A 24741-nucleotide genomic window follows, 5' to 3' on the forward strand; every position below is an offset into this window, starting at 1 on the left:
TTTCACCTTCTGATCAGACTTTTTGTGGTCTCAGGTAAATGTATAATTATTACTGCAGTGGAAAAACATCTTCATACACTCTAATCTTATTTTAGTATAGGATGGGGCTCTATGCAAAATTCAAAATGTGTATGAATTGTCTGGACACGGTTCAGCATGTGGGTGGCTGAGCCAGTAGCTAGCTGCTAACTGCTAACTCCATAAACAGTAATTAACAATGGCAACAGTGCTGACAGAGCCAACAGTGCTAACCTGTGGGGAACTGCAGAGTGGGCACTTCAGCGATGATGCCGTTGCCGATATCAGTAACCCCCCTATCAGCAAGTTAGCTATTAACATGCATGTGTGGCTGACCCAGTTCACCACAACAAACAACAGAGAGGCTCAGATTACAGCACTTAGAGGTAGCGTGACTTCATTCTCTGATCGGGATGCCATTACTCCACTATGACTTTACATAGAAAATTATTAATTATTATTAATGCATCATTGTTTGACAGATTGGAAGGTGGATATAAGATGTCACCTGAATGTTGATGAAGCCTTTGGTGCAGTGCATCTCTCCCAGGAGGGCTGACATGAGAGAGGACTTTCCTGAGCCCACAGCTCCGACTACTGCCACCAACCGACCTGGCTTTATATCCAAGGACACACTGGCAAACACACAGAGTAAATGTGTTCAACACTAGCAGATACAGTAGGGACAAATATATTGCTTTGCAGTATTACTTTATTTTTTTCATAACAAACATACTTTCTCAGCAGAGGCTCGCCTTCTTTTTCCCAAGCAAAGGAACCATCACGTACGCTAACAGCAGTGTCTAACAGATGAACACAGATCAATTAAAACAGACAGAGAGGACATTGTGTACCAACAAAGTGGTACCATTCAGATTAGGAACGTGTTTTTGCTAATGGAGTACGTACTGAAACTTGAGTCATGGCGCACAATGTCACTTTCAAGGTCTTCACCTCCCAGAAACTTCTCCAGTCGTTTCCTAGACACCGATGTCTGAAGTGGCAGAGAATAAGTTAGTGGGCTTTTCAGTTTGTTATCTGTGCATGCAGCGTGTGTTGTTGTTCCCTTACTTGCACAATGGTAGCTATGAGCATGGGCAGCATGGCCAGGGGAAATCGGAGGATGTTGAAAAGAGAGATGGAAGTGAAAGCTTTCTCAGCAGTCAACACGTTGCTTGGGCTCACCCCAACAAACACTGCAAATGTGACCAGAGAAACCTGCAAAAAAAGACAGTGTAAGGAGAAAAAAAAGATATGCAAAGACCACTTTCTGCGAGGCTACTTATCGGGACTCACCACAGCCGGAGCACAGCTGAAGATGAAGGTGGAGACGGATGTCAGGTAGGCAAACTTCCTCATGACTTTCAGTTCTTGCCCCCTAATGTCTTCCACTTGAGCCTGGAACGATGGCTCCCACGCATACAGCTTCAAAATCTGGAAGGAGAGGAAAGACAAAGAGGGGCATGAGGAAGTGGAGGACACGGAAAAGGAAGGGTGGAAGACCATAGGGAGAGATCCACACTTTTTGTAGTCAATCCAATAAACCACAGGTGGTGGGTGCAGTACAATAGGAGGAACTGCTAACTAACATTCGACTTCTTCCTGAGGCATAAAATCCTTTTATGTGAGGAACGCCACGCCCAGAGTCCACCACCATCACCAGTCCACATTAAAAATGTTTACACAGAAAGGGAGCAGAGGTGGGGCTCTGCTTGTTACACCAATTAATGTTAATGATGGCCTGTTAACTCACCTTGATCCCATTGAGTATTTCATTCATGATTTTAAGCCGCTTGTCTTTGAATTTCATGTTCTCTATCTGAAAAGAAAAGGAAATGTGAACCAGCAGGTAAAAACACTCAGTGTTAATGTTATGTAATAATAATAATAATAATAATAACTGTGATAATGATGCAGCCAGGAGGACAGGTCATTTGTAGCATAACATCCTCTCAAAGCTGCGTCATTAGTACTCATCAGAAATATCACAGTTAAAATTATATCTTTTAGTTCAGATAGACACGACGACCCTTCAATATGTGCTACAAGAGGACACTTTATATTGCTAACAGTAAGAACAACCTCAGTCAGACGTGCAGTAATGCACAGAGCACGAATATACATGAATGCAATTCCCTCCCTCGACACATCACACAGGAGAACTGTGAAGCTAGATTTAATATTCTATTGAAGCAGCACCTTTTGACAAAGACTATGATTATCTGTAAAGCACACAAAAGTACAGCTGTCAAAGCTGTCATGTGTCTCAGGATGTGAAGGGTCTGTCTTTGTTTGTGATGCTGCAGGGACATTTAGTTAGTGAATCACTAACTAAATGTCCCTGCACTAGAGCTGTGGTGGAGAGGGGCACATTGACCAAACTGAAAGCTATAATGGACAATAGCAGACACCCTCTCCACAGCCTTTTGGAGGGACAGAGGAGCAGCTACAGGAGTCGGCTCATCTCACTGCGTTGCAGAACGGAGCGTTTCAGGAGATCCTTTGTCCCCACGGCAATAAGACTGTTTAACACCTGAATCCAGTCACACACACACTTACACACGTTACTCTAGCCACAACTGGACTGGTCTGTGAGAAGGGCAATTTCATTTTAATTCAATTCCTATTTATGCACTTATTTTTAACGTATTTTTATGTCTATTTCAGTACTGTGTTGTTATTGATGAGGGGTTATGTGGTTGTTGTTTTTTGTCTTTTATGAGCTGCTGGACAGCTGAATTTCCATTCTTTCTATTTTTATTTCTATCTATTTCCACTTGGTCTAATATTACAATAATGGAGCATCTTCATGTACCCGGAGCAAAATTTAGCCCCAAACTGGCAGTTGCTCACCAAATGAAATCATGACAAAATATATATTTTAATAATGTATTACCAGGAGTTGTCTTCTTTGTCTGTGTCAGTGTCTAGTCTAGTCCTGTTATTTTGTTAAGTGTTATATGTAAGCTATTTTGTGCACTGTCACAAATGTAAAGATGTCATGGACCTCAGGAAGAGTAGCTGTGGCAATGCAGTAGCTAACGGGGATCCTACTCAACTAAACTAAACTAAACTAAACTAAACTAAACTGCCTGTACGCTGGCTTAAAAGGCTAAAGTAACTTGATCAATAGCTACTGTGAGTATGTTTTTTTAAATGGCATGGTTGTTTGGCTGAAAATAGAGATGAAAGTTGCAAACTCTGAAAACATCAAATTAATGTTGGTCTTGCTTGTGCACACACAGGGGATAAAGACGACAGTATTTTGCTTTTGTTTCTGTGGTTTCTGTAATTTTCTGTTGTTTAAATAATCAGTACATTTAAAAGATGTGAGTGGAAAAAGCTTCACTCTCCCTGCTGTTTCTTAAGTGACAGATATAAAACAGCATTTCAGCACAGCAAGTACACTGGAATCATGAAAAGTGGTTAAGAGCTCTTATTACAAGGCCAAGAAACAATAGTTACTGGGAATAAATGTTGACAACAACTGACTGGAAACATGCAATAAAGAACTGATGTGTCAGGTGTAAGCAAAGCATTCAAGTATTCACTTCTTTTTGTGTTTTTATTTTTTTAAGTTTTAAAAGGAAGGAGACTGTACCAGGAGTTTACTAACATTTCATTCCTTTAACAATTGCATGTGGGGAAGGTTAACCCTGTAAGACCCAGATATAGAAAAAAATGAGCAAATTTTTTTTGACCTCTCAGATATTGTTTTAGGAGGCCTCTGATGTAGAAATCAAAGAGTTTTCAAATTTTTTACATTTTAGTAAGTTTTTAGGGAAATGTTGTAAATTTGCAACGTTGGGCACAGTTGGGAGCAGAACTTCTGTGTTTGTACTCATTTTGTCTGAACAGATACACAGAACATTTAAGTATTCATTTGCAGGGTTGATTGCTTACTTAGCCCCATAACAGTATATATCATGAGTAATAATCACACAACAATCATAGTTTTATCAATAAGCATTTATAAATAAAAATATTAGAAAAACATATATTTACAAAACTTTTTCCTCCGTCACTTTCAATGTGGTTTACTACATTCAAACAATACTGTCTGGCTGGCCTATTATGCTCTCTGCTTATCATACTAAAAGGAACACATGCATCCCCCCAGAGCACTTACAGGTTCACATTCAAGACCATTCACACCTGTCCCTGAACAATGCAACAGGCATTGGATCGTTAAATTCATGGGCTAAAGAGATACTGTTGGTCCACTGATCCCAATTAAGGTGATAAAAACCTTTGAATGATGGCAAATACATTCAGTTTCTTATTTTCATTTTCAAGACCATATCACATTACATACAATAACAGAAGGATGGCTGCAGCGTGGCCAAAGTACAACCAGTGTTACTCAAACAGAGGAAGAAAGTTCTTTAGACAAAACACCCAGTTAACAGATGACTTTAGATGGACGGTTCAAATAATACTTTGGCTAATACCTTTCTCTGGAAGTCATTAAGTTTCATTCTGACATTCAAACTGAATATGAAACTCATGTCCCACACCATCATCATCATCGTCATCATCATCATCACAGAGGTTACAGATCCTCTGGTTTCTGTCCAGCCCGTCACATCTTCACTGACTTCAGGGCTTCTGGTGTTATTTACTCTAAAGTTACAAACAGCCTTTTTTGTGTTCATGCCACAGATCCTTCTCTAGTTTAAACTCTTGTTTAAATATATATTATATACCACATGATGTCACACTGCTGAGCTCACTTTACCACTTTTGTATTAGCCTCTGTTCATCAGTTAGTTTGAACCAGCTGATGTTGTTACACTTTGGTGTAGCGATGGGCAAAGCAGTTCTTTAGATGTTACTGAATCACTAAAGGAACACATGCATCCTCCCAGAGCACTTACAGGTTCACATTCAAGACCATTCGCACCTGTCCCTGAACAACGCAACAGGCATCTCCCCAACATATCCAGAACATTCAGAACCCGTTTTTCTATCTCCTAATGCTACAAACTGCTGCTTTGGCAACACTGAGAAAAGTAGCTCAGGATCATTTAGAAGTTAAAAAACAAACAAAAAACTACAAAGATACAGGGAGTTTCAAATACTGCTATAGATGTTGGAGTTTCAAATACCCCATACAATTTATTCATGTATTTAATTATAGTTTAAGCTAAACTAAGTAAAAATTTAACAGAAAAGCACATTTAGAGCTTTGTTACAATGAATCATCTAATACTTTAAATTTCTACTACATTTTTTTTCAATTTGTGACCATGTGAGAAGTGCAGTGACCTTATGTAATGTTTAAGGAGGAGCACAGGCTATTTTGACTACCACACTGACCCAACGTTGTAGAATTACAACATAGACATAACAAGCTATAAATCAAATTTGATGAATGTTTTCCAAAATAACTAAGTATGTACATGTTCTAGACATTGTAATAAACACAAAAAAATATTTAAGGAATTTTACTTACTTTAATCCTGACAAATCCAGTCATGCAAAAAAAGGAGATGAGCTCAACGGGAAGTTTGCAGGTAGAGTGAGTTCATGGCCAGATGACCAGACCTATAAACACTTCTTCTATCCAATAGCATTGTGAGGACAAACAACAGGACCCATTAACTATGTAAATGTGGTCTTGAGAAAAAAAAACCATTTGCAGGCCTTTTTTTAGAATTGTTAAAAGTGATGTTGTAAATTTGCAACAGTGGGTTTTACAGGGTTAAGGTGCATATGCAGCATGTTCTCCCTGCATCAGTTTGGGTTCTCTGGCTTCTTCCCACAGTCCAAAGACATGCACGCTAGATTAATTGGTGACACTAAACTTCCTGTAGGTGTGAATGTGAGTGTGAATGATTGTCTGTCTCTATGTGTCAGCCCTGTGATAGTCTGGTGATCTGTCCAGGGTGTACCCTGCCTCTTGCCCAGTGTCAGCTAACAGGATAAGCAGTTATGGAAGTAACCTGTCATGTGTTGTATATGAATGCCCTTGCTTATTGTCTTTACATGCTAGATAGTGTCTATCATGGGGCTCTAGGATTCATTACACACGATCTCTTAATCTCCATTGTGTTTTATAATCAAAAGCGAAATGGTCCACTTTGTGTACATGCTGCCTCAGTCACTGGTGTTTCTATTCCCACAGCTATTGTCTGTAAAATTCCTACCTACTTATCTTCTCTTTTGCATATCAAATATGGATATTACAGCCACTGTTCTCGGGACATTTTGTGCCCTGCTGTGCCCAATGTCAGAACTGAATTGGGGGGAAAAGCTTTTAGGCTCTCTGCACATACAGCGTGCAAAACAAACCTGCAGACTGATTTTAGGCTTCAAGACACGGGGACCTTGAATGAGTTTAAAACTACAGTGAAATCTATTGAGTTCAGGCTGTCTGTGTGCAACTGCTTTATCTGATCATATTATGTTACTTAAATCTATGTGCTTTTATGTAAATTTTACTTGTTCTTGATTGTGTGTTGCTGCTATTCCTATTCCAAATAAAAATAAATTAATAAAAGAACACAGTATTTTAGGTTACAATTTTAATTCATAAACTAACACTATGGGTCTGTTATTGATGGTACATACAGTAGACTATACTTTGTATGGGCAGTAATAATCCTGCATGTGTGTGCATTTCTGCTGACCTGGATTTTTCTGGCCTTGGTGGCTAGCAGTCCATTGATTGGCACCATCAGCACCATGACCGCCAGTCCTGCCAACACAGAGGGTCCTAACTCCATCCACAGGAAGACAATGGACAGGATGATCTGCAGAGGGCAGGACCACAGCAGGTGGATGAAGTTGATCACATCGTTGAAGCGCTGGGCGTCTGCTGACATCAGGTTCACCGTCTCCCCAACCGTAGACTCTTTACGAACATCATTAGACACCACCAATGCCTTGATAAAGGGATCAAGAGAGGATTGAAGAGAGAAGGGGAGATGGAGAGGAAGTTAGAGGAGGATGATATGGTGTGAATAGTTTTTTCCTAAACTTCATGCTGTTGTACATGAACACAGCAGCAGGGGGCTCTTAAAGGAACAACTATCACAAAATGTTTGAAAACATCAAAGGCACAATAATAATTACTGCATATAAATGCATACAAGATGTTGAATAGTTCAGGAAATTGCTATTGTAGTATACAAGGTGCTGAGCCGATGCAGAGAACGTTCCTTTTTTGATTGAACATTAAATGGTCATTATATGAGTTAATTAAAGGGATTTTTCACTTGAAGCTGTCAAGTCTTCTGGGCAGGTGTTGAGAACTACATGTGGTATTTTATTTCTTATATTGTGAACTGGCATGGTAATTGATTTCCTTTTTACAGCACCGCGTGAGGTAAAGTTAGAAAATGTCAACGTTGTCACTCCTGACATTACCTTTTTGTATACCGCAGCCATGATGGCAGTGCGAACCTTCATCCCCAGCACAAAGCAGCGCTGGAAGTACTGCTGCAGGAACAGAGACTGCAGAAGTGCCACCAAAAGCAGCAGCACTGCGTACATATACCCTTCCCATGTGAACCTGGAAGTGTCTTGAGTGAAAGAGATCATGGATCTAAGAGAATGACAAAAGGTGGTTAAAGGGACGGCTCAACACCTGCTGCTATGATAATTTAAGCATCTAGAGGTTATCTGTTTTTCCATCATGTAATGTTTTACAACCCTTTCTTCATTTTAAATCCCTGTCTGCTTGTAGACCAAGTGTTGGCTAACCAATGTCAGCTGAAAGGGTTAGAGCATTCACAAGGACTGAGAATTTTTTAAGAGCTTTAAAGGGGAGCTCAGCTGATTTTGCACATCAAGGTCTGTTTACAGGTTTAACTACAATCTCATCTCTGGTTGAAGCTACCTACATTAGCTGCTACAAGCATAGATCACAAGAAATATCTGGGAAAACTGTCAAAGTTGCATTTTAAGGAATGTAGGCGCCAGGTTTTGACAAGGAATTTAAATCATATTAAATCATCTCTATATCTTTGATCCTACTTCATCAAGTTTGATCCTTTGAAAAAACAATCAACAAAAAAGCACTCTTACAATCTCACACAAATTCAATGCTGTTAAGGTGATAAATAATGATTGACTATTATCCATAGTTTCCGGTGGTCTTCTCCACTTTGTAATCAGTTCAACATAGTTCTCTTTAGAAAAAGAGTTTCCTGACCCCAAGTTAATGATTTCTGAGAGAGCAGTAAAAAGTATCTGTACTAGTTTGTGACTCAGCAGGGTCAGGGTTTGTGTTTTGTTCTCTGTTGTTTACAGTGAGCAATCAAATCATTTCAAATCAAGATCAATAAATAGCTGCTTAGCTCACAAGAAAACGACTGGAAATACCTTAGTGCTTGAAAGAGGGCGTTACTGAAAGCTTGACTCACTTTAGTAGCTGAGGACTGACAAAAGACAGCAGGTCCTGTAGAAGTTTGAAGAAGGCAGATTCAAGCAGAATCCACTTAAAGGTCTTGTAAATGGTAGAAACCAGCCATGAATTGGGATAATTATCTCCCTCCTTCTTTTTGTCCTTTTTCTTCTTCTTCTTTTCTTCTTCTTTTTTTCCCTTTTCCTCCTAAAGAAAAATAATGTTTGAACATTGATAGGCTCTCAATAGCCTACTGTAAATCTGAGGAACCTGACAGAGGCATGATGTGATTAGCCAAGTAGACCTCAGACAAGTTTCTTGATCAACACCCCACATTGTGTTCCTGGACCAACATTGCGATCAACCAGTCACAGCCCTTTAACATTGTCAGCGTTCTTGGGTCTCATTTATAAAACAATGTGTAGGATCCATACTGAAAATGTAAGTATGGATGAAATGGCGTGCGCCAAAAAAATATTAGACAATTTCTACGATCAGGCTTCCACCTCAGCATCTGTGCCACCAATTTCCCGTCTCCAAAATGTTCGTAAGCATGGCTCAAAGTTTCTCCCATCATGTCTGTTTTTATAGATCACAACTTTTACGTGGGAAGTGGCATACATCTCTTTCAGGCCTCGTTTTGTGCAATGTTTATAAATGAGACCCCTGCCCCTTTGTATGTTTCTTTCAAAACTACTTTGTGCTTCTTCAGAGGTAAGTTAGGTTTTCCCAATTGAAGATGGTAACGCTGAACAAAATCCTTATGAGCAACTGCAGGGTTGGCGAGTTAGCTTGCTAACTAGGAAGGTAAGTAATCTAACCAAAAGGTGAGAAAACTGTTCAATAACATTAAAAAGTAATATAATTTTGTAGTTGCAAAGAACTGCAATGAACCCATTTCCCTCCTTTTTATAGCCTCTTCAAAACATTTTCTTGGCAAGACTGAAGTCCTTGTGTTGATTCATGACTACTGTCAAGTTGTCCCTGGACTATTTGTTTTTGTAACTCCAGGACCATCATGTTGACCCTGGATTATTTGTTGATCCTGGCTAAGATCAGCATACTGATGATGACAGAAGGCTGCAACTGCTTGATTGCAATGTTGGTCCATGACAGCAATGAGGTTTCTGGATTCACGTCCCACTTGGCTGAATCATGTCATGCCCTGCAGCACAATCTACGGCACGACAAAAATCAAAATCCATTTAAAGTTCAAGAGAATGTTCTGGACATGTGTGTTAGTGTTTCCTCTGCACTCTCTTACCATCATCAGCACATCCTGACTGACACCTTTTGCCAGCCCGTTGGATATGCCGTTTGGAAAGGCATCTTCCTGGGCTTTGTCTCTGTTCTTACTCTGTTTTTTCTTTAACTTGTTTTGGAACCGGACCCTTGCTGCACCCAACTCTGACTCCATAATGTACCGAAAGCGCTGGTTGATGTAAACACAGCTGTCGGCCTCGTTCAGCTCCCACATGTCCTCCTGAACCAGGGGCCGCTTATACCCATTCACCACCATACTGGAGAAAGATGAGGAAGTTGGGTGTTAAGGCTTACGTGGGTGGGTGTTTGCTTTCATTTTTACTGTAGTAACTTCTGATTTACCTATTAAACCAGTTGAAAGTGATTCGGCTCCAAAATGCTGCACCTTGCTCTGGATTCTGTGGATAAAAACAAAAGCACACAGATGGATTATGTTCACAGCAGGCAGAGGTGATGGTGGTTTAGGTGATTTGTTACATTATGATGAATTTTGCAGTATCAAATACAAACAATACAAAACAAGAATGCCTCCATCTGAATGCTTTGGTACCTTTTTTACAAGCTCCTCGGCTTCTGGAGGGATATCAGCCATGATGGAAAGAATAAGTGCAATCAATTCCAAGCCAAAGGAAATGTAGAAAAGGCAAAAACGAGGGACATCACTGACTTCTCCCTGTTGGTCAGAAAGCAGTGTAACAAATATGTCTATTTGTGAGGGGGGTGCAACAGTGAATGGTGTTAAATTAGTGATTGAGATGGAGAGCTGGAAAGAATAACATCGAGTGACTGCATTCTGCCTAAGTAAAGGTCAGGATGTCTCTGCTCATACCAGCCTAAGCGCCTCGCGCAGGAGGGTCTGGAATGGGAAGATGTCACACACAACAAGGAGCAACCAAAAGAGAGAGAGAGTGGCCGAGTCTACTGCTCCTTCCCTCCGCCTCACTCCTTCCTGGCACAACAGCAGGAGGATCTAACAAAGAGGACACAAAAAAAAACATGTAATCTTTCCATCTTGAGCAACAGGGCAAATAAATCAATACAGAACCTGAAATATTTACCCATGTGACTGCATACAGGACGGGGTTTGCATAGTATACACCAGGATTTTTCACTGTTGAAGGCGGGTCTTTGCTTTGACCGTAATCCTCTCCTAATGTGACTGCCAGGGCTGCAATGGCCGTCAGGAACAGTAGAGACACCGCAAGCTAAGGAGAGGAAAGACCAAGAAGACTGGCAGGTAAATCACATTTAAGTCCACATTAACAACTTTTAACAATGTAATTGAACATTTTTGTAGAAAAACCATACCAGCCACAAAAACGGGGCTGGAGGAAATCTTTATATTGAGAAAAAAAAATCCAAATTAGCCTCCTAAATAATTTTATCTTTGACCCCTTGAACCAAGACTTCTTGGTCATAAGATACGTATTGCTGATGTTACTGTAAGACCAGCCTCCTTAAAACACCATCAAAGGCCTGCACAAGCCTAAGACCACCATGTTCCTCAAAGCTGGAGAGAAGCCCCACATACAACCCAGAGCAGAGTCTGGACGCCTCACCACCTCCACTGACTGGAAACTGGAAGTGGATCTTGGAAAACAGCCTAAGTTCCCAGCCAGGATAACACCAACATGGCTTCGTCCAGACATAATCATTGTCTCAGACTCCACCAAACAACTGATTATGCTGGAGCTCACAGTACCCTGGGAAGAGCGTATGGAAGAGGCCAATGAGAGGAAGCATGCCAAGTACCAGGAGGTGGTGGAACTGTGCAGGGGGCAAGACTGGCAAACTTGCTGTGAGTCTCTGGAGGTAGGCTGCAGAAGATTTGTGGGGTGATAACTCTGGAAGACATTTACTCTGCTAGGCATCACTGGGGAAGCAAAGAGGAAGGCGATCTAAGCTGCAACTGAAGCTGCAGAAAAAGCCACAAGGTGGCTTTGTATCAAGAGGGCAGATATGTGGCCAAATGCTGCTGGGACACAGGCTGATCTGATCAACTCCGGTCGGGTTGCCCAGGCGAGGGTCTCTGATTTGGTGAAAGACCTGAAACACCCAATGACTGCAGGTCAAATCACTGATGATGTGTCCCAGCGCATTTGTGCGATGTATCATTCATCTACAATTATACGTAATGTTCCAATGTCCTAATGACGCATATCCTAAACACCTTTACTGCATGCATTATCATGTAGCATTTGCACTGCGTTTGATGATCCTGAATCTGTACCATATAACCTTTGCCTGAGTGAGCTTTTGTCTGATTGCTCCCCAGAGTGTCACAAATTAAACAGAAGGATTATAATCCTTCATGCTGTCATGCAGTAACCCTAAATTGAGACTAGACAGATGCCTCGAGGGAAGCAGACTCATCTCCTGAAAAGTGATGCATGGATCAAACTTGACCCCTGGGAGTGCCAGCAAGACTTTGGTTTAATTAATAATCTTGAGCAGGTGTGGCGCAGGAGGTAGAATGGGTTGTCCTTTAATGACAACTTTATTTATATAGGTAAAAGAAATATGTGAGGTTGCATGATGAATCTCATCTGGGAGAATGACAAGAGTTTTGGCGTGCGTATTGTTCAGGCAGGTAAAGAGCAAATTACTATAGTACTATAGTATAATTCTTGACAAAGTAAACACATAAATAACTTTCTCCAAGTCAGAGAATGACAGAAATCTTTATTTTCTGAAACCATTCGAAGCTGATAAAAGCAATACTGAACTTCTTTACTGACATGACGATTGAGAGTCAGATGGGAGTGGAAGATAACGCCCAGATTTCTATTGTTTGGCTTAACAGAAGGCGCTAGGTCAGGAAACATTTTACTGATGACTGTAAATGATGATATAAATAATATTATTTGTGATTTTTCTTCATTGAGTCGGAGGAAGTTATCAGACATTCAGCGCTTGAATTCCTTCAGAGAGTTATTTAATGACGTCAGTCAGTCCTGGTTTTACAGACACATAAAGTTCAGTGTAATTGGCATAACAATGATTTACTTTATGATTAAGTAAGGAAATCAGGAAAAATCATGTAAATACAGAACAGAGGAGGACCTGGAACCTTTAATCACAAGTTTGGTGATTGGATGGCTCCTCCTGTCTGTATTTTAAAATGTCCTTGAGAAAGAAACCTGCGGGACTATAAAATAACTGCCACTAAGAAAAAAATGTAATATGTTTAAAATCATCATTACTAGTCCATACCCATTGGTAGCTTTGCCTTTGTCACCTTCTACCTATGCCAATCCTCAATGCCTATGTGCAGTTTCACATAGATTGACCACGTCAGTGAGTAGAAAAACATGGGACAGACAGAATGACTGACTGACAGAATGACACACTGACAGTTTCCGTGATTATGTACAGCATACCATACCATGACTTAGTCATACCAAAAATTAGAAAAACCCCCGAAACATTGGGCCACAGGGGGAGCCACAGTGATAATTCGCATTTTAGCCATTTTTAAGCATTTTTCTGTCGTTATAGCGCCACCCAGTTGCCACTTAGAGTTAAATTTCTCCAGTCACCTTGAGGCGTCCTGTTCTACATATCTACCAAGTTTAGTAAAAATCGATATGGCGGTTAGGCCTAGATAAGAAATTAGCTCTCTAGCGCCCCCATTTTGTTTGATGGGGTCAATAATGGAGGGGTCCCCTCAGATTATGTGTGGTCATATGCCTACAAAGTTGTACGGTGAAACCCTTGAGATGTTATACACCTTTATGTGATGAGCCACGCCCTCTGCAATATTCATTGCCTTATAGAAGCTCAGTTTTAGTAAGTTTTCCAACTTTTGCCAAGAGGGAACTTTAGATATCGGTCCCTAGATTATGTTCACCCAGTTTCATGCAGATCGGTCAAACTTCCTAGGAAGAGATTGATTTTAAGTGTTTTTCAAAAAATTCAAAATGATGGAAAAATAACTGGAAGTTATGGGTTCTTGAGGTAAATTAGTTCCTCATGAGGAGAGGCATCTCTCTGCAAAGTGTCTCTACGACATACGTGGCATGAGATATGCCCATTCAAAGTTTGCAATTTCAATCGGTTGCTATAGCGCCCCCCTTTGGCCAATTGATGTAATATTGCTTCATTCGCATCCTCCCATGACCCTCTACCACTGTGCCAAATTTCACATGGATTGACCAAGTCAGTGAGGAGAAAAACGTGGAACAGAGACACAGACAGAGTTTTTGTCATTATATGGTAGATGTAGATTCTGCAATGAGGAAGAGGACGACCAGTTGCATTTGTCTTTCTGTTGCTTGTAAGTTGCAGGTTTGTGGACTGATATCCAAGGATTAGATTGATTACACTAATCAGGGCCGCCCCTCCATAAACGCAGAACATGCGCTGTGCGTAGGGCCTCATCTTCCATGGGGGGCCACATTTTGCGCGAGGGGACACATTTGCGCATATGCACAATGGATGCGCACATGTGCTACTGTGAGGCGCGCGTGGAGTCAGCTCGAGGAAGGAGAGAAGAGATCTGACCGCCCATGCGTCGCTGCAATGATTGACAGCACTCCACATCTGAACAATAAGAGGGGTGCGCCGGCAGGCACTTGCAGAGCTGCAGCAGGTGAAGAGTTGTCAACATGTCGTCCAAAAGAGCCTCAGGAGTACGTGCGGGGACGGGAGGGAGGGCAGGCTCCACGGAGGGGGAGACCGGAGCCTCGGGGGTATGTGCGGGGCCTGGAGGTCGGATGCTCCCAGAGAGAGGAGAGGGAGAAATATAGCTAAATAAGATGAAAATAGAAAAGAATGTCTCTGTATTTTATTTCTGTTTTCAGTGTTTAATTAAGGTGGGAGAGGCGGAGGGCTGAGGGAGATTGGATTCCTCCAGAGAGGGGAGAGGGAGAAATATAACAAAATAAGATTAAATAGGAAAAACCTGTCTCCCTCTTTTATTTTATTTTCAGTGTTTAATCAAGGGTGGGGGATTGAGGTGGTGGAAGTTACTTTCTTTTGATGAGTAATTGATGGCTATTTGTGACTCAGATTTGTTTATTTATTTATTTCAGTTTGAAGTTATTTTTATTTAATATTTATTTATTTATTTTAATTTTTTATTTTATTTGACTCATACAGCCAAACTACTGTATCTACAGTACATTTGTTATTGCCAATAAAGGTTGTCAAGTAAAATGGCAAGTTGTTGTACGGTCATTTTGTACCTATGATACATTTGGGATGGGGGCCTCCAAATAAAATTTCGCTTAGGGCCCCAATTTGGTCAGGAGCAGCCCTGACACTAATATCCAACATGCCATTAGGGTTTTGAATTAAAACAGCCCCCAAATAATGAATATAATTATTCTGTTGGATAAAATATTTATATTTAACACTCAATAAAGAACAGATTAGAATCTAAGCATCCTTAATAATACAGTACAAGTCAATTCTTGTGGAAAAACCTATTGCTACAAATCATCACAAAGTAGCACAACACAATATTAAATAGGAGAAATTTGCTCTGGTGAAGAGTGGGACTATACAGACCTCTCATTGCTTTCTACCTGCCATATATATTTCTTGTATACTACTAATATCAACCTAATTATTTGCGTTATGTAGTGTAAAAGTTTGTGCTCAGTAAATCAAGTAACAAAGTTAAGATATCTAAGTGATTGGGAAACAAAAAAAGAGCCATATAATCATGGACAAGGCATTATAAAAGCTTTGAGTCTGTATTAGATACTGTCGAGGTCATTTACTCCTTTGATCATTCACTCCTTTGAATCGGTTGTCAAGGTCATTTACTGAAAGAACACACCATGTCCTGTTTAATGATGAAACACATACTCAGGTGCTGTAACTAGCACACACTTGCTCACATATTGTACTCCAAGGTTTTATTTTGCATGAAACTAGAAACACTGTGGGCCGTGTAGAAGTCCCTGGAATTCACATCTTGCATGAAACTAGACGCATTGTGGACTGTATAGAGAGTCCCCAGAATGCACATATTTTTAAAAAATAGACCGAGAATGGAACCGAACCTAAGGGAAGGTATTTTGGGAAATTCCAGGCTACATCACACCATTAAAAACGGGCCCAATCAGAATTGGACACAAAGAAGTTCTCCACCAATAGAATTGGGTTCGAGTAGGAAGTATTAGCAAAAAAGGTGGAGACTCGTCTGGATCTCCACCAGCATATAAGCTAGGGTTCTGAACGCAGTTCTTTAGTCACACTCCGGAGTCTGACTCACTAAGTTGTATGTGTTAAAGCCTGTTGACACATTAAACTTGATTGCATCGGACCTTGCCTGTTTCCAGTGTTTCTTTAAGTATTTGCCAGCTGAACCTAAGAGATCAAATCGACATTTGAAGACGACTAACAAGAGACAAGAAGTTCAAGGTCGGGAGCCTACAGGCCCACTTCCAGGCACCGAATCTTTGACACTTCAGTTACTGAAGAAATCCTACTGATTTTATTTGTCTTTTTCATTTCACTTTGGTATTTGTCCAGTTGGTTTTATTGTGGGTTTCTTCCTCTCCTTTGTTTGTAATATCATATTGTCATGTTATCATGTTGTCATGTGCGTTAAGTGTATTATCTACCTGTAGTAAGTAAATACACTGCCTCCTTCCCCTTTTCTCTCTCTTTTGTTATTTTGCTTTATTGCATTCATGTATTATTTTGCTCATTCATTATCTGGCACAATATGTTTATCCAATAACACTATGACTGTACGCATGAGGTATGCATGAGGCACGGATGAGAACAAAGGACACAGACACTTTGGGAAGCTTTAAGGGTCCAACACGAGTACACTGTATTAGATTCTGGATTGGTGTGGTCACATGAGGTTGATGTTTGTCTTCTGTGAATATACGTTAAAATTATGGTTGCTAAGTTACTCAAGTGTACCTATGCAAATTAACCTACATACTATTGTTTGTATCAATTGTGGAATATTGCAGCAGCATATTGCTGCCATGTAACGAAAAAGAAAAATGGATCGGTATCATGTTTTAACATGAAAAGTTTCTTATAACAAGATATTTTCATGTTATTACAACAAACTTGTCACACTGTAACAAGATACATTCCTTGTTGCATGATATAATGTGATAACTTATACTCTTATACCATGAAATGTTTCGAGTTACAACAAGACAAGTTGGCTGCGGGTTGTGGTGGACTCCTTGTGATATCTTTGATTGCGAACTAGCATGTGGCCTTTTGCAATTTACTGGTGTTGCTTGTATCCATGGAGCCTTCCTCGCCACTCCAGCTGATCAATGAGAAATGACGCCTTCAGAAGGTCAAAGTCATTTTTCCTTTTGTACAGCTCCAACCATTTTAAGATTTTTCTTTCTTTTGTACACTTATCACAACAGGCTCCATGAAAGAAGAATCTAAGTATATCTCAAACCAAGATCAGTTGAACTTTATGAAAATGTGTGAATGAGCCATATTCTTAAATTCATTCATTCTCAGCACACTGTCTTCCCACTAAAACATAGGTTTCATGTTATAACAATGTGGTAGGTTATCAGGTTATAATGTGAAATGATTTATGTTATAACAAAAAGTTATCACGTTATAACACAATGAAATAATATATTGCTTCAACATCTTCCTTGTTATGACGTAATCTATGTCAGTGGTTCCCAACTGGTCCAGATTTCTCCTTAGTCAACAGTTCAAGGTCCACACAGTTTAATACATACTTGCAATTGGCCATACTGTCAAGCTAGTTAGCTGTCACTGTCAAGTAGCTGTCCCTTAGTCACTCACTCTACAGCAGGAAATGGTACTTCAGAATAAAAGCTCTCTGCTGGAAATCCACTGCACTTCAAAATAAAGCGTTTTTTACAAACATTTGGGTGTCCATTCAGAATGGATCCGCGACCCACTTTTGGAACGTGACCCAGCAGTTGGGAACCACTGGTCTATGTCATAAAAAGTTCAAATACCTTGTTATGACTTCAAAAACATCTTGTCATAACAATAAACTTGTCATGTTATAGTGTGATACTGATCCTTCTTTTCCTGGTGTGGCAGAAATTTACTTTCATAGAATATGTGACTTATTATTGGGAAAACTGCACTTTGCTTGAGCTAGCTATGTAGCTCTGGGGAATTATTTGTAGTCACTGGTAGCCTTGTTTGTGTGAACAGTGTGAATGTATGTATTGTTTTTGACTGTGTGTTAGCGCGGGAAATTATGTATGAGTTATGATTTGTGTTTTATGAACTTTCGTGGAAGTAAGAGATTTTTATTTCTCATGGAAAAGTAATTCAGTAGCAGTGGTGGCCCGAGAACAGTCAAAGTACTGCACGTTTATTAGCAAAATGCAAATAAACAACCTAGCAACAAGGGAAAAAAAGCTAATTTGCATTCAGTAACAAGTTGTACATGTGTCATAATAATCATATAAATCAATAAAATAATATATGAAAATTGTACAGCGCTTTGTCTGCTAAGATAAAAGGACTGACATGTATGAATGCAGTCCATTTCTGATTTACCCTTAGCGATCTGAGAGTCTATCCATAGGAAACAAGAGATGGGACTGCTCCAGAGTAAAGAGGAGGTGAGCAACTTCTCTTTGCTGTGCACTTTTCAAATTAACCTTTGTTTTTTATACCTGTCAGCATTAATTAAGTGTGACAATACTGTAAGAGATTTTCTCTATTCCTCATTTACCAAAGTTGACTTGCAAAATTACAGATACCTCTCAATGTCATGACTGAAACAGTGCGTCTTGCTGTTTGTATTACCTGTTTGCAGAGGTAGAGCTTGGACAGATGTTTTGTGTTCACGTGCGTTCTCCTGCAGAGACATGCCAGGTGTCGCGGGGCGCAGAGCCACAGGAACCCCAGTGGGATCCAGACCAGCACTGTCTGCTCTAAACATACCGGGAGGTCTGGATCTTCTCTATTCAGATATGAAGCATTCTGAGGTGCACAGACAAACACACACATACAAGAATAACTCATTACAGAATGACCTCCTAATCTCAGAGAAAGGCACAAACACCAGTAGGCTATACTCCCATCTGAGTACCCTCCTGCTCACTCTATATTACACCGCATGGACACCCCACAACTCCCTAATCAGAAGTGTAATTAACAGTGACTCGTATTTGATTAAACCCTAAGTCCCTGCTTATGGCTGTTTGCACAGCTACAGCATGTGTATTCTGCATGTCTGGAGAGGAGAGTCATGGAGATCAGTGCTAATGGATTTACAGGAGCATGGAGTGAAAGGACCTGAAGTGAGACATGTTACAGAACAAAAGACCCTGACAAAATTACAGAGAGAATGGTGTGCCAAAGCTTTTCAAATGCCTTAAAGGTATTCATTAGTATATCAAGCACTTAAATGTTATTGGCATCTGCTGTGTGGGCAACCTGTTATTAGAAAAAGTCTTGAATCATTTCAGACTCTACACTTGTGTGTGTGTGTGTGTGTGTGTGTGTGTGTGTGTGTGGCTGCTTTATCAATAAAATGGTTTCTTTTGTACATTTTCTCATTAGGGAAGTCAAATTTCTCAGGCTGCAACTAACAAATATTTTAATTACAGATTAATATACCTATCATTATTATTACACTTTGTTCAGCTCTAAAAACAACAGAAGAATTTAAAACATGCCTATCACAACTACCTGGAGCCCAAGGTGATGTCTTTAAATATCTTTTGTCTGACAAAAACTGTAAATTAGAACGATATTAAACATAATGTATGACAAAGAATCATCTCCTCAGATCATTCCATCTGAGGAGCTGAAATTGGAGAATGTGAAATATTTTGCACAATTTCTGCTTGAAAATGTAAAATTTGAAGATTTTTTGCATTTTAACAAACACTGCTTAAAACTGAACTGAAAGTGAAACATATCTATACTGTCTTCAAAGTCAAACTCCAATACTACAGGTTTTTAGTGAAGATGCATGTGTTTAGGAAGTACTGAGCACATGACTGGATAAATGAGACGTGGATTACACTGTATTAGTTGTAAGAGTTTGTAAATGGATTTTTACCTCCGCCAAGGAGGTTATGTTTTTGCCAGCGTTGGTCTGTTTGTCTATTTGTCTGCAAAATAACTCAAAAAGTTACGGATAGTGATGAAATTTTCAGGAAAGGTGGATAATGGGACAAGGAACAGATGATAAAATGTTGGTGGTGATCAGTTGAAGCAAAATGGATAAAATAATAAAATGGTGGGAAAGCTGCTTGGCGGAGGTCTGCTCTCTCCGAGTGCTCTAGTTTATAACAGTGATTATAATGCATTAAAATGATTAAAATAAAATAATTTAAAATAATTTATTACAACTATGACAATTATAATACAACATGATCCTCGAAAAGTAAATGTAAGTGAATAACCAGCAATTACGAAGTATTATGATACCTGACCTAATAAGTCATTTCGTATAAGTCACAGGTCAGTGCTTTAAAATCTGTTGTCATTAATGTTATTAAGCGTTATGAATATTTATGAGTGCTTATAACTTTAATTATACAGGCATGATGTGATTTTGTCGAGCAGGACATGCTCCTGGATCAACATCCCACGTCACATTCCAGGACCAACACTGAAATGAACCAATCACAGCCCTCTGACATCATCAGTGTGCTGCTCCTGTGCTTGTTTCAAAATTCATTTGTGCTTCTTCAGAGCTAAGATAGTTTTCCACATCAAAGTTAGTACAATTAAACAAAATCCTCTGTAATATTGATCAAACCCCTTATAAGCTACTGCAGAGTTATGGAGCTAGCTTGCTAACTACATTGGCTATGCTAACAAGTAAGCTTGACAGTATGCTAAGATATTGTTCATTGACATTATGAATAAGGATAATGTCATTTTGCAGTTGCAAAGACCTGCAAAGGACACATTTCCCCCTCTTTTTAATCGCCTATACAACACTATTTTTTTGCAAGATTGCAGCGCTCGTCTTGATCTGGGACCGTCTCTGCCATGTTTACCCTGGATAATGTTTGTTGATCCAGAACCAACATGATCATCTTTATCTTGCATAATTTGTTTGATTCAGGAACATCACTGCCGTCATGATCCCAGATAAGTTGTTTATGCTGATCCAGGACAAGAACTGCTATGTTAATGTCAACAAAACAAATTATCCAGAATCAGCGTGATGATGGTCCTGGATAAACCTAACCAAATGTATCCAGGATCAACATGGAAAAAAGCAGGGAAAATGTGTTATTTGCAGGAATTTGCAACTGAAAAATGCTATTATCCTTACTCGTTGTTAATGAACAGTGTATTTGTTAGCATAGCCTACCTAGTTAGCAAGCTAACTTGCTAACATTCTAGCCTTTTTGCAAGCTTACTTGTTAGCTTAGCCTACCTAGTTAGCAAGCTAGCTCACTAATATTCTAGCCTATTGGCAAGCTTACTTGTTAGCTTAGCATACCTACTTAGCAAGCTAGCTCACTAATATTCTTCTCTATTGGCAAGTTTATTCATTAGCATAGTAAACCTAGTTAGCAAGCTATGGCTAACCCTGGAGTAGCTTTTATGTTTGGTTTTTTTTCACTCAGTTGTGCTAACTTCAATGTGGGAAAACTTAGGGTGCTTTCACACCTGTCCTGTTTCGGATCAAACGAACTCAAGTTTGTTTGCCCCCACAATGTGGTTCATTTGGGCAGGTGTGAACACAGCAATTGCACTCAGGTGTGCACCAAAACAACTGGACTGAGACCTTCTTAAAGAGATGGTCTTGGTCCTGTTACAAACGAACTCTGGTGCGGTTCGTTTGTGGGGAGAACGTGTTCCGACCTCGAACCAACTGCAGTCACATGACACATTGTTTGGGTTAAACCTGAGCATGTTACAGTCCTGGAGGATTATTAATGTGCACCTCTTCCTGTGCTGCCTTAATATGCACATTCAGCACATCCAATGCATCAAAACATTGTTTTCTAGTTGGAGCCACACCTCATTTTCAAACTGTATGGTTTGACTAAAATGAACAATGACAGCAATATAGTCCACGATGAGCAGCGCTAAAATCAACCTGCGTAGTTGTCCCTCCATTGTGACATTAGAAAGTGTCACATTTATCTTGCAAGTGTACTTTTCTTCAAAGTTTTGTTTACTTCCTGTATTTTCCCACATTGAAATTCTGACCAATCAAGAGCAGCTTTCTAGTGCAAAGCTTTTTTTCTGGTCTGCTTGTAAATGCTGCCGTGAGAACAAGAACCAACTCTAGGCAATTATGCAACTTTGAAACAAAATAAGTCTCTGATTGGACCAAAGCAAGACAACTCTAGCTCTGAAAGTACCCAAACTTAGTTCTGAAGAAGCACAAAGAAATTTTGAAAGAAGCACAGGAACGGCATACTGATGATGTCAGAGGGCTTTGATTGGGTGATTGCAATGTTGGTCCAGGAACGCGACAGGATGTTGATCCCAGGAACATGTCTTACTTGGCAAAATAGTGTTGAGCAATTATTCAGTATTATAAGCAGGTAATAAAGAACTATAAGTTCAGTTCAGTTCAGAAAACTTTACTGGTCCGAAGAACGCAATTCATGTGCAGCTTCACCCAGTCCATACAATACCTGAAACATTCAAAAACTAAAAAGACTCACAGGTGAGGCAGTAATATGTCCGAGACACAGGTTACATAGATACCAGGGAATACCAGGGATCAATGAATGAATAAAATAAAACATTTGTTACAGTTCATGTAAATAACTGAGTTCAATAAATGTAATAGTCATTTTAAATGTAAGTATAAATAAACATAAATGTATAAAATAAGTGAACCTCAACAATTCACTTCAAATGACACCTCAGTATTTAGTTGCCTGAGAGCAGAAGGAATGAAGAACTTCACAGTAAGCCAGCGGTTTCCCCTCCGGATGTGCAAATTATAACACCAGCCTGATGGCATTACAGTTAATTTACTGGACAGAACACGGTCTGATATACTGATTATTCCTTTTGCTTTTTGAGTCAGCTGTTTCTCCGCTCAGCTGGTGCACAATTCTCTTTGCTGGGCTCAAATTTTCTTGGCCCATACTTTCACAATAACATGGGCTATTCTTGTCTTTCTCAGATAAGCCATTAAACCAGCAAATAAATAAGACAATTGAAAGGCTTTCAATAAATGTTTGACAAAACAATACATAGAATTGTATAACAGACTGTATGTAAGTCTGTTTATAATGCATTTTAGATATAGTTGTCATAGAAAATGTTACGTTTTGGTTTCACAGCCATAAAAATGCAGAGTAATAGCTCAGAAACATGTGCCTCAGTTGATGGATATGCCGAGTCATGTCTCACTTCATTATCGGTCAGTCACATGTTCATTGAGCTCACCGCACTGTGTGCAGGGGTGAAAACATGAAATGCTTTTAGATTAAAGTTCAATATAAAACAGTGTGTGAGCATTACATAATGTGTCCTTCATTTGTGTAACACATAATGACGGGATCAACACAATATGAGTGGTACAAAATAACACAATTAAATAGCCTATGGAAGCTGGCAATATTAAAACATTCAGGAAAAAGTCTCATTGAGGTTTATATTATTGTTATTTTGTTAAAACGTTAAAAAAAAAAACACTTTCTTTAAACATGACAAACATTCATCAACATGTCTCTGAAAGTTTGTATCACAGACATATTGTACTGTATTAAAGTGTAAAGGTGTTATTGTGTCCACCCACTAATTCTCTAGTTACATCTAAGTTAATCTAAAGTGTAAGTTAGTGATCATTTGTATGTGCATCAAATGTTTTACAAATGATTCAATGTTATTCATCTTGAAACTTTAAAAGGTGAACTGGGGGCCACAACGCCTCCCTTCAGCTACATTAACCCTTACTGCTGAACTCACCCAGAAGACAGACCCACAGTACTCGTCCAGAGCTGCAGCACACATGGTCCACACTGATGGCTTCAGTCGCGCTCGGATGACTAGACAACCAGATGCCTCTCGCCTTTTGCTCCACTGCTGCCGAGCCGGACTCAAACGCCTCTTCTCTCTCCCCTGCCCACCCACACTCCAGAGACAATTACAGGATGTGACTCTGAGGGACTTTGAGCCATGAGGCTTTTAAGCAGAAATCAAACCATGCAGCTTTCTTGCGCAGAGAAAACACATAAGTATACCAGATAAATGTCAAGAGCAGACGGGTTAATGCTTCACTTGACTGCTGAGGTCTTTTTAGGGCAGATCTTTAAGGGTTGTCCTCTTGCAGTCCTCTGTGGCTCGTTTGATGCCTGGAAGAAGCACACACACACATGCAGTCCTCCTGATGGGTGAATGAGAGAAGTCAACAACTGCAGTCTAAGTAGTTCAGATAATCCTGTCCTGCACCAGCCCACAGACACTCCTTGACGCTCAGATGTGTCTAAAGTTCAGCGTTTCAGGCAGCGTTCCTATGCTGTTTTTCCTCATGCTGGGGGGACGGCCCACCAAAAATGGGAATGTGTTTAGGGAGGGGAGGGAGTGGGCTCATTAGACCCCTTTTCCTGTTGTGTTTCCACTTCTACTCTGCAGGCCTTCACTTTCTCTGGACGGAGACCAAATTTCATGTCACATCACATTAGTTTCAGCGAAGCATGCATCTGAAACAGCTCCAGAACATGAGCAGAATCACAACTTTGGTGCTGCTGTGCAAAATCTCTGTTTCTTTATGTGCCTTGTTGATGCTGGGCTATTTTTTTTTAAGAGACCACTTATGACGTAAATCGCTGCCAGACTCTTGCTCAACACAAACCAGAGAAAGAAGAGGATTGCTGTTGGTGTTTATGTATGAATCTGGAAAGAGGAAGATGAGCACATGACACAAGAATGAATCAACAGTATTGCATTGTTATGATCTACACATGCCTCTAATGCAGCCTCATAGATGGAGATGTTAACACAGCAGAATCTTTTCAACTTTACACCATTAATTTCAACAAGAAAAGAGCTCATAAATATCCAGGTTAACAAGATGATCCTTGGTGGTGTCGGTATGCAAACATTATGCTAAAATGTGCTTACATTGCATTAGAGTGAAGTGAATACTGAGCATGACCCTGCAGACTTGTGTAATGAAGTAAATCAATTACATTTCTTTATGAGTATGAAGAAGTGCTCCCTGACTGTGA

General features: G+C 39.9%; 1 protein-coding gene across 1 annotated transcript in view; it reads right to left on the reverse strand.

Moving 5' to 3' along the window:
- The window catches only part of abcc2 (ATP-binding cassette, sub-family C (CFTR/MRP), member 2), a 45536-nt gene extending 21495 nt beyond the window's left edge, over positions 1-24041 (reverse strand). The window contains exons 1-16 of the mRNA XM_049599659.1: positions 23480-24041; positions 18377-18553; positions 10690-10836; positions 10461-10601; positions 10182-10304; positions 9974-10029; positions 9633-9888; positions 8388-8575; positions 7390-7567; positions 6651-6905; positions 1772-1837; positions 1315-1452; positions 1090-1236; positions 928-1012; positions 755-821; positions 527-653 (exon numbers count right to left, since the gene is read on the reverse strand). Coding sequence (XP_049455616.1) covers positions 527-653; positions 755-821; positions 928-1012; positions 1090-1236; positions 1315-1452; positions 1772-1837; positions 6651-6905; positions 7390-7567; positions 8388-8575; positions 9633-9888; positions 9974-10029; positions 10182-10304; positions 10461-10601; positions 10690-10836; positions 18377-18553; positions 23480-23524 — 2196 coding nt within the window. The 5' untranslated portion in view covers positions 23525-24041. The remainder of the gene's footprint in view (positions 1-526; positions 654-754; positions 822-927; positions 1013-1089; positions 1237-1314; positions 1453-1771; positions 1838-6650; positions 6906-7389; positions 7568-8387; positions 8576-9632; positions 9889-9973; positions 10030-10181; positions 10305-10460; positions 10602-10689; positions 10837-18376; positions 18554-23479) is intronic.
- Between the last annotated feature and the right edge of the window lie 700 nt (positions 24042-24741).

Source organism: Epinephelus fuscoguttatus, linkage group LG16 (assembly GCF_011397635.1).
Source record: "Epinephelus fuscoguttatus linkage group LG16, E.fuscoguttatus.final_Chr_v1".
Classification (NCBI taxonomy): Eukaryota; Metazoa; Chordata; class Actinopteri; order Perciformes; family Serranidae; genus Epinephelus; species Epinephelus fuscoguttatus.